The sequence below is a fragment of the Humulus lupulus genome, chromosome 6, assembly GCF_963169125.1.
Source record: "Humulus lupulus chromosome 6, drHumLupu1.1, whole genome shotgun sequence".
Lineage (NCBI taxonomy): Eukaryota > Viridiplantae > Streptophyta > Magnoliopsida > Rosales > Cannabaceae > Humulus > Humulus lupulus.
Window position 1 is genome coordinate 44,561,034 of NC_084798.1, and position 13,122 is coordinate 44,574,155.

At 31.5% G+C, this 13,122-nt stretch overlaps 1 protein-coding gene across 2 annotated transcripts; it reads right to left on the bottom strand.

Annotated features, from left to right (window-relative positions):
• Positions 1 to 1,775: 1,775 nt before the first annotated feature.
• LOC133782119 (membralin-like protein At1g60995) lies at positions 1,776 to 12,903 on the bottom strand. 2 transcript variants are annotated; one of them, XM_062221319.1, is made up of 15 exons: positions 12,528 to 12,903; positions 11,241 to 11,303; positions 10,363 to 10,800; positions 9,304 to 9,385; positions 7,991 to 8,052; positions 7,619 to 7,713; positions 6,884 to 6,963; positions 6,522 to 6,605; positions 5,370 to 5,486; positions 4,493 to 4,578; positions 4,169 to 4,275; positions 3,170 to 3,261; positions 3,012 to 3,088; positions 2,172 to 2,460; positions 1,776 to 2,071 (listed from the first exon to the last, which is right to left on the bottom strand). In XM_062221319.1, exons 1-15 carry the CDS (start codon positions 12,678 to 12,680, stop codon positions 2,064 to 2,066), a joined length of 1,833 nt encoding a protein of 610 aa, XP_062077303.1. In that variant the 5' UTR covers positions 12,681 to 12,903; the 3' UTR covers positions 1,776 to 2,063. The 2 variants fall into 2 exon arrangements, with proteins under 2 accessions (XP_062077303.1, XP_062077302.1); XM_062221318.1 differs by having other exon boundaries at positions 1,776 to 2,460; positions 12,528 to 12,901.
• Between the last annotated feature and the right edge of the window lie 219 nt (positions 12,904 to 13,122).

Here is a 13,122-nt window from a genome sequence, read left to right on the forward strand (position 1 = left end):
ATTTGGGGATATAATTGGTTTTATTAGACATATCCGGGACATTATATTAACACTCTAAAATTTGAATAACACTATTTTTTAAAATTGATATAAAATATCTTTTTTATTAACTTATGCTCATTTGTTTTAAAAAAAAATTCTTCTTTTTCATAATCCAAAAAATACATATGATTAAAATATTATTTAAATATTTACACATAAAAATTTAAAACAAAAAATATATGAATTAAAAGTTTAAAAAAAAATGATTAAATCAACGCTCAAAAGAAATTAAAGAATATATATAAAAAAAAAGAGAAAAAAAATACGAATAAAATAAAAAATTAATTTAATTTAATTCTTTTTGATAAATTAGGTGTCTACATAAATATTATTGGGGTGTAAAAATCATCCACCCATTCCCAAATAGATTAAAGGGATATTGGAGGCAATAATACTCAATTTTAAAAATAAATTACACTTTAATACCAAAATCTTTTTTTAGCGGTAATAATACCTAAATCTAAAATTTTGATGCAATCGTTAGTACTCGTTGTTAACTGCCTAAGTATGCACGTGACACATTTTTATTAGTCTAATTGGCGACAATAATACTCAAATCTTTTCAAAAGTTACACTTTAATACCCATTTTTTTGTGGTAATACCTAAATCTAAAATTTTGGTGCAACCATAAGTACTTACTGTTAATTGCTTGTTAAGTATTCACGTGGTACATATGGATTTTTGGATCATTTTAGACGAAATTATTTAAATTCTATAAATATTAAAAAATCATTTTAAATTTTAAAAAATCTAAAATATTATTAAAAACAAGTTAATAATATGGATTTTTGGGATGATTTTGAGTTTCAATTTTAATTTTGGTTGTGTTCGAATTTGCAAATTTTAGTTTTTAATAATCTTTTAAATTTTTAAAATTTTGAAATAATTTTTATCGTATTTAAAGAATTTAGGGATATTAGTAGTGATAATACCCAAATCGTTTCAAAAGTTACACTTTAATACCTAAATTTATGAGTTTAAAAATGTGTCACGTGGATACTTAACAGATGGTTAACAGTGGGTACTAGGGGTGTTCATTGGTCCGTTTGAGCGGGTTTGGTGGATTTTTGACAAACTCAAACTTATAATTGGATTAATATTTTTCAACCTATAATCCACCCAATAAAAAAAATTGAAGTTCAACCCGACCATCGGTTTGGGCGAGCGGGTTAACCCGCCCAAACTTTTATTTTTATTTTTTTTTCTAAAAATATTATTTTTTTATTATTTTCTCTATTTTTAGTTTGTATTTGTAACTAAAATAATTGTTACTTTAAAATATAGGATCTTTTATAAAAAAAAAAATTGAATTTAGTTTTATGTATAAAACTAATAATTAAATAAATATAAAATAAAAAAATAGGTAAATCCTTAATTAAGTGAGTGAGTTGCCAAAAATTTAAACCCGCCCAATATAATAATTGGACGGTTTGAAATACAAGTCCGGTTTTTCAAATTGTATTTTTTATCGGTTTTTTCGGGTTAGTTTGGACAGGTTATTCAGTTTGAGCGGATTATTGTACCAAAATTGTAAATTTAAATATTATTACCGCTGAAAAAAAGATTAAACTATTGAAAAAAATTTAGTGTTATTACCTCCAATATACCTAGATTAAACTATGTAAATCAAGTCTGCTAATACATGTGACATTGAATGTGTAACGGCAGAAACTAAAAGCAACGGCCAATTAAAAGAGGATGTATAGTGCAATGTTAATCAAAACAAGTGAAATGAATTTAGAAGGAATGAACCTTTTCTTTAGACAAAAAAACCTATCGTACACATCATTCTCAAGACTATAATTGGACCTTTCTCCACGTATTCATATTCTTTTGTGAGCAAATATTACATGTGATACATTGCACATGAACATTTCCTATACAAACATGTATTTCGCATCAAAAAGTTTTCAATACTAACTATTAACTTTCAAATGCTCAATGTTACAATACTATCTTACATCCTGATTTGTTCGATCTTCAGCCGGTGGCGATTCAGCGTATACTTGTCCCTGGTCTCTCACGTCTCTGAAAATTGAAAGAAAAGAGTTGAGGCTTTCAGAAGAAGCCCCTCCCAAGATCCACAGTAATAGAGAACTGAATGAACTCATAGTCCCAGGGTTAGCACCATTATCTGCTTGTCTGGGGTCACCTTGACCAGGCATCTGGAGTGGGGTGTCATTTTCTGTTCGTCCTTGGAATCGAGGTTCTGCACCATTTGCTGGTGTTGCTTGATCCGACACAGCTCTCAACCCAGGTCCTGTGGCCATGTCTGTATTAGCTGTTCCAGGGTTTCTTGTGTTTAATCTTGTGATGTGGAGAGTTGAAGCAAGGATAGTCGAGGAGGTAATCTGGAAGTCTGGGTGTTGCTGAAGCTGTGATCGACGATTTTGCATAAACCTCTGCAAAGCTGGCACCTGTGGTTGAAAATCAAAAAATGAGTCATCAGATGTAAAAATAAACTGCACCCTGGCACAAAATTGCAATGACACTTTTCAGGAATTCTTGGGAGCAAGGAATATACAAGTAAATATGAATTTTCTCCAAATAAACTAAACTATTAATACATAAAATATTTTCCATTTTCAACACATACTTTCCTTCCCTGCATAACCAATGGCCCCCTAATAGGCTCCAGCACACCAAGATGCACAGTTTATAGCATTTTCTAAGTAGCTCTCTATTATCTATCCAATAATCAATAAATCAGAAATGGCTTTTGTGATTCCATAGTTCATACTATGCAGATGAGAACATGTTCATAATATATTGAAAAAAGTAGCACTGTCTATAAACAATTTCAGAATAACCTGCAATGTAGGATCTTAAGCTAACTTTAACATGTAATCCAATCATCAAATGAAAAAATAAACAAGTACACTTCAACCCAATGAAATCCCTTTCCAGGAAAGTATATACAGTGAAAAGGTTTACAGTTAAATATCATATGCATTTTGATAATGGTCACCTCAAAACGATTCCAGAAGTATAGAATGAGATGATGCATAAATGCCGCAGTTGTAGAAAGTGCCAAATAGGAAAATCCTGAAATTTATGTGCGATATAAGAAATTTTTTCCAGATAAAAAGAAGATAAGATGGAAAAAATAAACATGTAAAGTTGTACCATAGGCGTATGAAAAGAAATATATGTGGAAAACCAGAAAGTACAGCAAAAAGAAGCGTGGAAAGAACTTCATTGATATAGGTGTCCGGACGCTGCAACAAGCACAACCATAATTAGGACGACAAATAATTTAAGTCCAGCAAAAATTTCTGACATCATCCTACATTTTTATTTTTTTTATTTGGTTTTTAGACAATAGACCAATCTTACATCACCCCACATTATTACTTAGACCAGTAAGTCAGCAAATCATGAGATTCACATAACATCTAATCTGGATACCTGATACTAGCTTGCATTACTAACAATTCCAAGGACAAAATGTCAAATGGGGTATCTATGATCTTTGAATTACTTCTGTAATCTCCAATGCTTTTGACGTTGTCTTTTTTACTCTTTCATTTCTATAAGAAACACGTGTATTAATAAACGATGATAAGATATCATCAAAATTACAACTTAGCTATTCATGACCTAATACAGAAAAGAATAGCTTAGTATCCAACTACATCCAAGATGACCAATAATTAACCCTCTGTTCAGAACTTGAATTTTAGAGAAAAAAGTAAATAAATTCCAAGGAATATCATTTTCTTTTGTTTCGATTCAAACAATAAATAATAATTTTTTTTTAGAAAGTGTAAGAGTTAAATTCAATGTAACTATAAAATTTAGGATACTTGTTTATAAACTCAAAAAGAAAAATATTCAACAAAGTCTAATTAAATATTTTTAAAAATATTTTCTTCTATCTTTTCTCTCACAAATATTGTTCTTTAGTAAAATATGAGTTTCAAACAAATCCTAAGTAGCATGGGAAAAGGAAATACTTCTTTACATTCAGCTTTTGTTTCCTCAGAAAAAGTCAACTTGTATTTTATTGACAAAAGATAATAGGCATTGAGGATTTTTTTTACATTTTTTTTTTCATGTCAAATAGTTTATTTATATATAATAAAATAAATATATTTAGAGAGAGAGAGAGAGAGAGAAACAAACCTGATTAATGTAAATAGTTCACTCAACCACACTAAAATTAGTACAACAAAAGCCAATAGTTGGTCATCGTAGAACTCAAACAGAAAAAACAAGATACCAATCATTATCTGCAGAAGCAACACAAAAGTTTATCAGTCTGGCATACAACAGTAGGCTAAATAAAAACCTTAAAACATCCCAGCTGAAGGAACGCCAGAAATGTGCAAGGGAAAAAAGATCCAAGAATCCAAAGAAGAATGGCATGAGATAGATATGATAGTGATACGAAACACGGACTGATATTATTTAGACGAAATGAGTACAATGACAGCAATGTATACTTACTGGCACAAAGACTAGCGATTCAATTACATGCACAAAAATCAACTGGAAAGTTGGAAGCCTATGTCGAGCATGGTGTTGAAGCTGCACTGCAATAATTTAATCTTTCGATTAGAAACAAAACCGATATTGATTTAGGTATTAACGAAAGAGGATAAGGCATCCTCATAAAGTAAAAATAAATAAAACATCAAAACAAAACAAAACATTAAGAACAAAACCAAAAAGAAACTCTAGCCGAAGTAAGTAATTTTCCATTTATGAATGATCAAGGAAAGAGGTAAATCCTTGAATTGCTTCACCAGAGAAGGCCAAAGGGATGCTAAATTTTTTTTTAACTTTTTCCCATGGAGAAGCCACATAGTCCTCCACAGAAGGCCAAAGGGATGCTAAAAAAATGAACTTTTTACCCACAGAGAAGCCACATCCAGTTCTTTTCCTTCAAAAATCTGACTTTCTTTCCAACCATATAACCCAAATGGTTGCTATCACCACACAATTCCACTTTACAGCTGCCAGATTAAATTTACTAAAAGAAAATTGTTTTCTCAATCTTTCAGGAGAAGCAAGCGATACTGCTTCCTTCAACGCATTAATAAGGGAGTAAATTATCATTTGAAGCACGGGAGGAAGAAAAATGTCACAAAACAGCATTCCTAAATATGCTGCCATCAATGTTTTAGTAATTAACTGATAAATCTATTGGTCAAGTCAATCCAATGGATAATTTTTTGGAACTCTATATCAAAGCATCAAAACACTCATTAAAGAATTCTTATCTGGATAAAATGAAAATTAACTAAAAAAATTAAACCTCAATTCTATTTGTCTGAAAGGATGTGAGACAGTACAACCAGGAAAAAAATAATAATGACCAGACCTGTAAACTTCAGCATTCGAGTTTGTGTCTCTCTCAAAGTGAATGATACTGACATTGTAGTCGTAAAAAACACAAATAGGGACATCATAAGCACACCACACTTAGTCACAAGATAATCTGCAGCAGAAAAAAGAAAGATTTGTGAGGTCAGTCATCCAAAAATGAAGCAGCAGTGTGCAAAACTACTCCTTTAGTCCAGAACAATTGAATATCATTTAAAATCAATTGTCAGCATACAATATGACCAAGTGCTATTATGGGTTCATGGAAGACGACAACAAAGAGGATTTTAGGCACACTTTGTGAGGTCAAAAACTATTTGTAAAGGGACGAATTAGGCACCACATCATTTCATGATTTTCATTTGAAAAATAAGCCTTAGCTAAATCCTTTTCATTTTAACAAGACAAGTTTGAACGAGGTCTTTTCCTTGATACTTTAAAAAACAAAAAAACAAAACAAATTGGTTCTTGATGTGCCACATCATACATATTTTCAACACATTTGCAACTAAATACTTAAAAAATGTCTTTGAGCTAACATAACAATGGCACCATATACAGATCAAGGAGTGAGAAAGAAACCTGCTTGGCCTACAAGCAAGTTCTCTTTAATCTTGTCTCTGTATATGGTGATGGATATCCACCCAACTTGAAAGAAAAAATTTCTGCTTTTTGATACAAATATACTCGTGTTCCTAAGAAAAATGAACAGGTAAAAAGCTCATGCAGAAAAGTGACCATCACACAATTTGAAACAAAAGAAAGACAACAAAACATTTCGCCAGTGTGCCAGACTGATAGTTATTTTATCAACCACCTATAACTCCATCTACTTGGTAAGCCCTAAGGAACTGTTTGAGCAGTACTTCAAGAACTTCAGCAATCTTTTTTTTGACAAAAGAGTTCATGTACAGTACATCTCTGAGTTGAGTCCATCAATATGTATTTTATGGGCAATTGCAAAATTTGTTAATTATAGATATAAGAGTATGCAGAGATGCTGAGACAAACAACCAGTGATATCGACTTACACCAATAATATTTTTTTATAATATTTACTAAAACATATAAATAAATAAATAACTAAAACTTGCATGTTGTAACCTCATGGAATGCAAAGCACTAGATGAATGCACTTAAGTTGACCTACCACCAAATCTTGCAGGACCTTCTGGTGGTTCTTGTGCATAGCTAAGATTATAGATCTCTTTGGTTTGAAAGTTATAAAGATAACCTGCATGGAGTTTCGAAACATGTTCAGGCATATAGAAATATCAAATAAATGAACAAACTCAAAATGGACAAATTATTAAGAAAAGTGAGAGATGGTCCTCCTCAATCTATTAAAATAAAAATCTAAAAGTCCAGACAACAATGAGATAAACTATTACGAAACAGGAAAAAAAGAAAAATATACTGTATTTCTATTTCATATTACAAACTACATTATATTCAAGCAGTACAGTATTATGTAAAAAAAATTACTAGTACACGAGGATAAGAAGTCATTACCTTGACCAGGAGAACTCAGCAAACTATTCATCAAAATAGTATCATATCCAACAAATCTGTTAATGAGGAGTTGTTGCCACCTAGGAGAAGAATAAACAATCTATTTTCAATACATTTTGCATATAACTTCTGAAAGACATGCCAACAAAAATGCTATATGCTGGAAGAAAAGAAAAGAAAAGAAAATCAATTTGTGCAAAATCTAAGAAGAATGTCCTTTGTTTTAACCAAATAGCCAAATTGACATTCTTACTCACCAGGTCAGCTTAATTCAATCTCAACATTGTACTCCAAGAAAAAATCCAGTTCTTGATCTTATAAACCAAATCTTCATTTATCATGTGCTTCTCGATTCTTCTTGAGGATACTAATCAAATTCCTCAAACACCAATTATTTACCTTGACAAAGCTTATAAACAGAAATTTTATATAATCTTTTGGCCATCAAACAGCCTAAATGTTTATCTTTTTTTACTTATATCAACAGCACTGCAACTGCAACTCCTTTTTTTTAAAAAAATAAATAAAAAAACAAATCAACACTACTTGAACTATTAAAATTGTTCATAATACAAGAAATTTTTTTTTTTTTTCACTGCAATTGAAACTTTTTCTGTCCTTCATTTACAAATTACAAAGATTTCATATGTTTGGAATTATTTTATAGTTACAAGGAAAATTCAAAGATAATATATTGACAACAAAATCAATATGAAGTCATGCTCAATTATATACCTATTTCCAAAGCAAGAATGCCGAGCTGATATGCTAATGTTGACAGTGTGTATATTATGTTGAGACTTAGCATCATCAGGCAGCAAAAAATATCCCTGTTGAAAAAGTATTAACAAGAGACAGAACTTCTATTGATACTGAATCAAAAAAGCAGAAAGGAAACAAAAGAAGACCTCCATAAGCACATCCAAATTCCAAATACAAGTTACAGAACAACTCACAAGAATAATTCTTTTTAAGACTTGAAAAAAAAAAAGCAATTACAAAAAACTACCCTCTCATAAAACATAAAACAAGTTTGAGCCCAAAAATTAAAAAATAATTTGATACACAGAAGGTAATCAGAAGCAGCAAATCTCTCAAGTTAATTACCTTTTCCATAGTGTATAAGTATGTCGGTTCAAATGTTTTGCTCTGCTTCTCAAGCAACTGAACTGAGATTGACAATAACAAATACAATCAACAATGATAATAAATAAAGCATAGATAAGACAGAAGATAGTGGAACATCACAGTGAATTCAGGTAGGTATGTTTTTGCATTTTAATTAGATATATCAGGCTCTTCTGGTCCTGTGATTGGTACACATGATTAGGCAGGCTAGACCACTTGGGAAACCATTGCCTGAACTTTCAGTTCAAAGTAGTCAAACAAGAAATTGATTTTATCAATAACATTTCAGAGAAAGTTTATGATTCTTAAACAGCAGAGATTTAAAATGTTGGTGCCTGTTACACAACTAGTAGGGATCACTTCAGCTTTATCTAGTCCATAGCCTTCAATCTTTTACCAATTCCATATATGTTAAGATAAAGCATTGTTCTATATAACTCTTAAGAGTCAGTGTATGCTAATAGGGTCAGTATTTCATGTAGAGTAGAGGGTGGGTTGACCAATTTGTTAGTTGCCTCTCAATATATGCAACCCAAACACAAAAACATTATAAAAAAAATATTAAGATAACTAAATTATTAGAACCCACCATAACTAATAAACTCTGCTTATTAAGTTGAATTGACAAGATCACAACACACAAAGACCATCTAATGACCCTTTATCAGGATACCATATAGAAAATAATATACACTAAGAAGTTGACGTGACTCACACATTAGGCTATTTGGATGATTATTATACTTTATTAATTTTATAAGAAACAAGAAAACTATTACTAGTCAGAAGTTAGTACAGACTACCAACCAAAGCTATTTCCAAGAAATTAAACCACATATGTACCTTTTGTAATTAACTAATTGGTAATTTAGATATAAGTTAGGTAGTCTTATATTTTATAAACATATTTATCCAACACTTTTAAAACTAGCCAGATCATATTTGATGCAGTTCAGCTCAAAACTATCATATAAAATGGGGGTCTGAAGTGTTTTTTGTACAAAAATCGAACGGAATCTGGAGCTAATGTAGCTAGCTACCCAATCAGAGTTTCAAACTAAATCAAGGGAACCAACAAAGTTACATTGTGATAAGGCTGTGATAGACAAGTGCAAACATACTAGTATCTAGCTAAAGTTTTTTCTTACAGAATATTCAATGAGCCATTGTTAAATACATAATATATTTATATTTATATTTATATTTATCTTTATATACATATACATATATATTGCTTTAAATAAATAACCTAGCAAGAACGTAGATGAGTGGGGGTGGGTGACCAATTTTACCTGCATATAATTTCACCTTCTCTAAATGAAGTAAACACAGCCACTTTGAAATATCAAGATCTAAATGTATACCTGCAATGTTCTGCATTTGAATGTAAAACTCAGTGAAGAACATATTTAAAGCAACATAAAGAGTTTATGTTTTGTATCAAACAAGATAAGCAACCATGTTAACATACATAACCTATTGAAAGTGTGAACATGGTTGATTAGAAATAATATTATGCACAAACTAAATCTAATTATTCAAAATAAGATGGAAGTCTAATACAAATCCTAAAAAACACAGGAAAAAATAAATATTATCCCTTCCAAAATTTAAAAACACGGTTTCTTGTTTCTTGACAAGTACAGTAAGTCCATAAAGTAGAATCATGATCCCTTTCCCAAGTTTAATTCCCACTTCTGTAAACCAGATATCACATTTTTGTCCCAATCTCAAGTTTTGTTCAGAATGTTTTATACTACAAAGCAGCAGCTCAAATAGATTTCAATACAAGAACCAGGACTTCCTTTAAGAGAGAGACTTTTACACCAAAACTATATTTCCCGAAGCCTTGACTACTTGACATCAAAACATCATCCATATGGTGTGACAAAGAAAATATAAATTAAAAATGGTCACGAGAGATTAAAAATCTAAAGGAAAGAAAAATATTCTTGCAGCAGACCTGCATAAGCAAAGGACCATAGACAGTGAAATTACATGTTTGAAAAATCCTATAACCCAATTCATCAAAACATTACAATTTTTGGTAAGTGTGGAACTTGTAACTATTCAGAAGAAGAAAATCTTGAGAAAATAAATCCCATTCTATATTGAGGTAAACAGTATACCTTATGGTAGAGCATAAATAAGAGTGCCATTGATAAATAGGTGAGATTAAAATAGCTACAGTCATGGAAACAACAATATAAATCCACCATATAAGTCAATAATTGAGCAATTAGAAAACAAGAAGAATGGTAAGTAAACAGATAAATATTTATAATATAGAAGTGAAAATATTTGTAAAAAAAAAAAATATTTGAGAGAAAAATCTGCCCCAACCTACTCACCCACAGCTTCAGGATACTTCCAAGGATTTTAGTCAGATGCTTCCAAAGAAATGATATCCGTCTATACCACTTTTTGCCAAAGTGAATAACTGCTGCTTTTAAAGTCTCCCTGGCTGATAAAGGAAAACTACTCCGTGGTTCCTCTTTATCAGATTTTACAATTACATCATCAATGATCGGGTCAGAGTTATGGCTATTGACAGAGCTATCAGCTTGATGTTCAAGAAGTTCGCTATCAGTTTTCAAAACCTTTGGTGTCAATTTTCCCCTCCTAGCACTGGAACCAGTCCAACCCAACCAAAATTTTGCAGCTGCATATGTCAATCCATCTTCATCCATGTTTGCATCATCTAATTTATTCGATTCAGATTTCATGTCTGGAATATCTGTCTTGCTAGATTCAGACTCATCTTGTGACCACAATCCAGCACTAGTTATCTAGACCACCAAAAATAAGAATTAATGCCTTAGATAAGAAAGCGCCATCATAAAAAAAAAAAAAAAAAAAAAAGAGTTCAGTGTACAAGCAAAATGCATTCTTAAAAAATACAATCCTAATCCTAGACAAAAAGTACATTGAGGATTGCTCTATCAAAATTGTGTTTTAAATTTGTTTTTCAAACAGCCCATTTTAGAAGAACAGTGATGTTCTTTGTTTCTCATTTAAACATTAAAGTAATTCCTTATTCATGAATAACTGTAATTACCAAAACAGCATGGTTCAAAAAGTCTTAAGAACAAAGAAACATTTCAACATTTTGTTCCTTCGTGAATAGAATCAATGAGGTCATAACCATCAATATGCAATAAGGAAAATATATCCAAATTTAAATGATTACAAACAATCTATAAGTTAAAACGTGAACATCATGAGATACCTTAATTTGGATCAGTTGAGCTTCTGTTGTTTTAACTCCAGATAGCTCACTTGAACAGCCAGGCTTCCAATCCAAAGAATTAAATTAGATGACAGGCACAGAGACCAAGAATATACATTATATATTACAAATTTCCAGATAATAAAAGTAAGCAATATATTGTAACATGCATGAAAATGATCATCAGACAAACTAAAAAAAGGTCGAGACCAATAGACTTTTTTTCAGTGATATAGAGCCATTGAAGTTGTGAAAAACTTTAATCATATCCTCAAGTACCATTAGCTGCCAGCCGAAGCAGAGCGGAACAACATCAGTGCATTTACCTCACAGGATTACTTCAAAGGGACACGTATTGAATCTAATTCTACTCAAATCGTAAAAAGATGTCATAAATTGGACCATTTTCTCATCCAATGATCTTTTCCAGCTAGATCCTGGGACAAACTTTTCATAGAAATTAGAATTTAACTCTGCAGTGGAAGTTAAGTAGACAGTGCAAGGTTTAATTTGTCTAATGAACCAGGCAGATAGAGCAGAGCAAAACGAGAGGAAGATACTATGGAATTCGGTAATTTAGAGGTTTGGTGGTACTTGAGGTAAGAAAGAAATAGAAGAAGCCTTGACAACGATGACGAGGATTTTGTGTATGTTCGGATAAGAGTTAAGTTTCGGTAGTTTTATAGCTGATGAATGTGAAAGAGTTCACAGGTTCACTTTTCTCAGACTTACTAAGAGATCAGTGTTGGCTTGTTTTGTTACTCAGTCTTTGGGGATTCATTATTCCCAAGTCCAAACTATGTAACAAATTTTTATTAGCATTAATATTAGTTTTGTCTCTTTGACTACAAATATAAAATAAAATAGCAAAATGTTGAATTCTCAAGAGTGCTTTTCACAATCAGTGCATAATTGAAAATTGTTTATTAAATCCTCTTCAGCTCATTACAAGTACACGAACAAAGAACTTTTTTTTAATTGTAAACAAAATTCACTATTTCTAGTTCAGAGTGCAGATATTAGTTATATTGATAACATGACATGTATTAGAAAAAATTTGATCGAAAATCCAGCCATGTCAACTATCAATCGCCTAGGTCCAAATTGAACAAGGACGAAACATCAACAACCAAATCTGATCATGCAAATTTAGTCAAATTCTAGAAATTGATAATTGAATTTTGCTACCCAAAAACCCTAAAGCAACAGCATAAATTCCCCTCACTAGAAAAATATAAATAAATATAGTAGCAATTATATACATATATGGAGGGGCTAAAAGCTTACTTGCTGAACGTAATTGGCGTGCATAACAACAAGAATACAAAACAAGGTGATGGCAACGAAAAGGCAGAGATACTCCAAAGCAGCTCTGACTTTGGGCGTGAGTATCTGGGAGAAGCGCTCTTGCACTCGAATAAACGTTTGCTCTGGATCCATGTTGTTGTGTGATTAAATGTATAGGGGAGTTGGGATAAGAAGATCTTCCCTAGAAAGTGACGGAAAATCCCGATTACATTTTCCAGGTTGGGTTTGGGAGTTGGGGGGTTTGAGGTTGGGGTCCGTCCGTCGGAATCTGAGTGGACCTGTCTGCTGAATTCTCTTTGTAATAAAAGGTTGAGTTGAGTTGATCACGCTTGTGTTAATAACAATTCGAGCACAAAGTACTGTTTAAGTGGACGTCGGTTCAATACAAATACTACGATTACTCAAACCATAATTATGACGACATTGTGACATGACCTTTTTTTTTTATTAATCTTGTGTTGCCGAGGTGAATTGTTTTTCAATTTCTCGCAATGATACCTAATATTACCAAAAAATCTCAACATTAATAATATTTTTAAATTAATGCTAAACTTTCCTCCCATACCCAAAATAC

Excerpts from the sequence above, each read along its gene's own strand:
- LOC133782119 (XM_062221318.1), bottom strand. The coding sequence starts at position 12,680 with ATGGATCCAGAGCAAACGTTTATTCGAGTGCAAGAGCGCTTCTCCCAG. Across the intron at positions 7,714-7,990 it reads ACTTATACACTATGGAAAAG|GGATATTTTTTGCTGCCTGA; the intron begins GTAATTAACTTG and ends CTTTTTCAACAG. Across the intron at positions 5,487-6,521 it reads AGGTCCTGCAAGATTTGGTG|ATTATCTTGTGACTAAGTGT; the intron begins GTAGGTCAACTT and ends TTTCTGCTGCAG.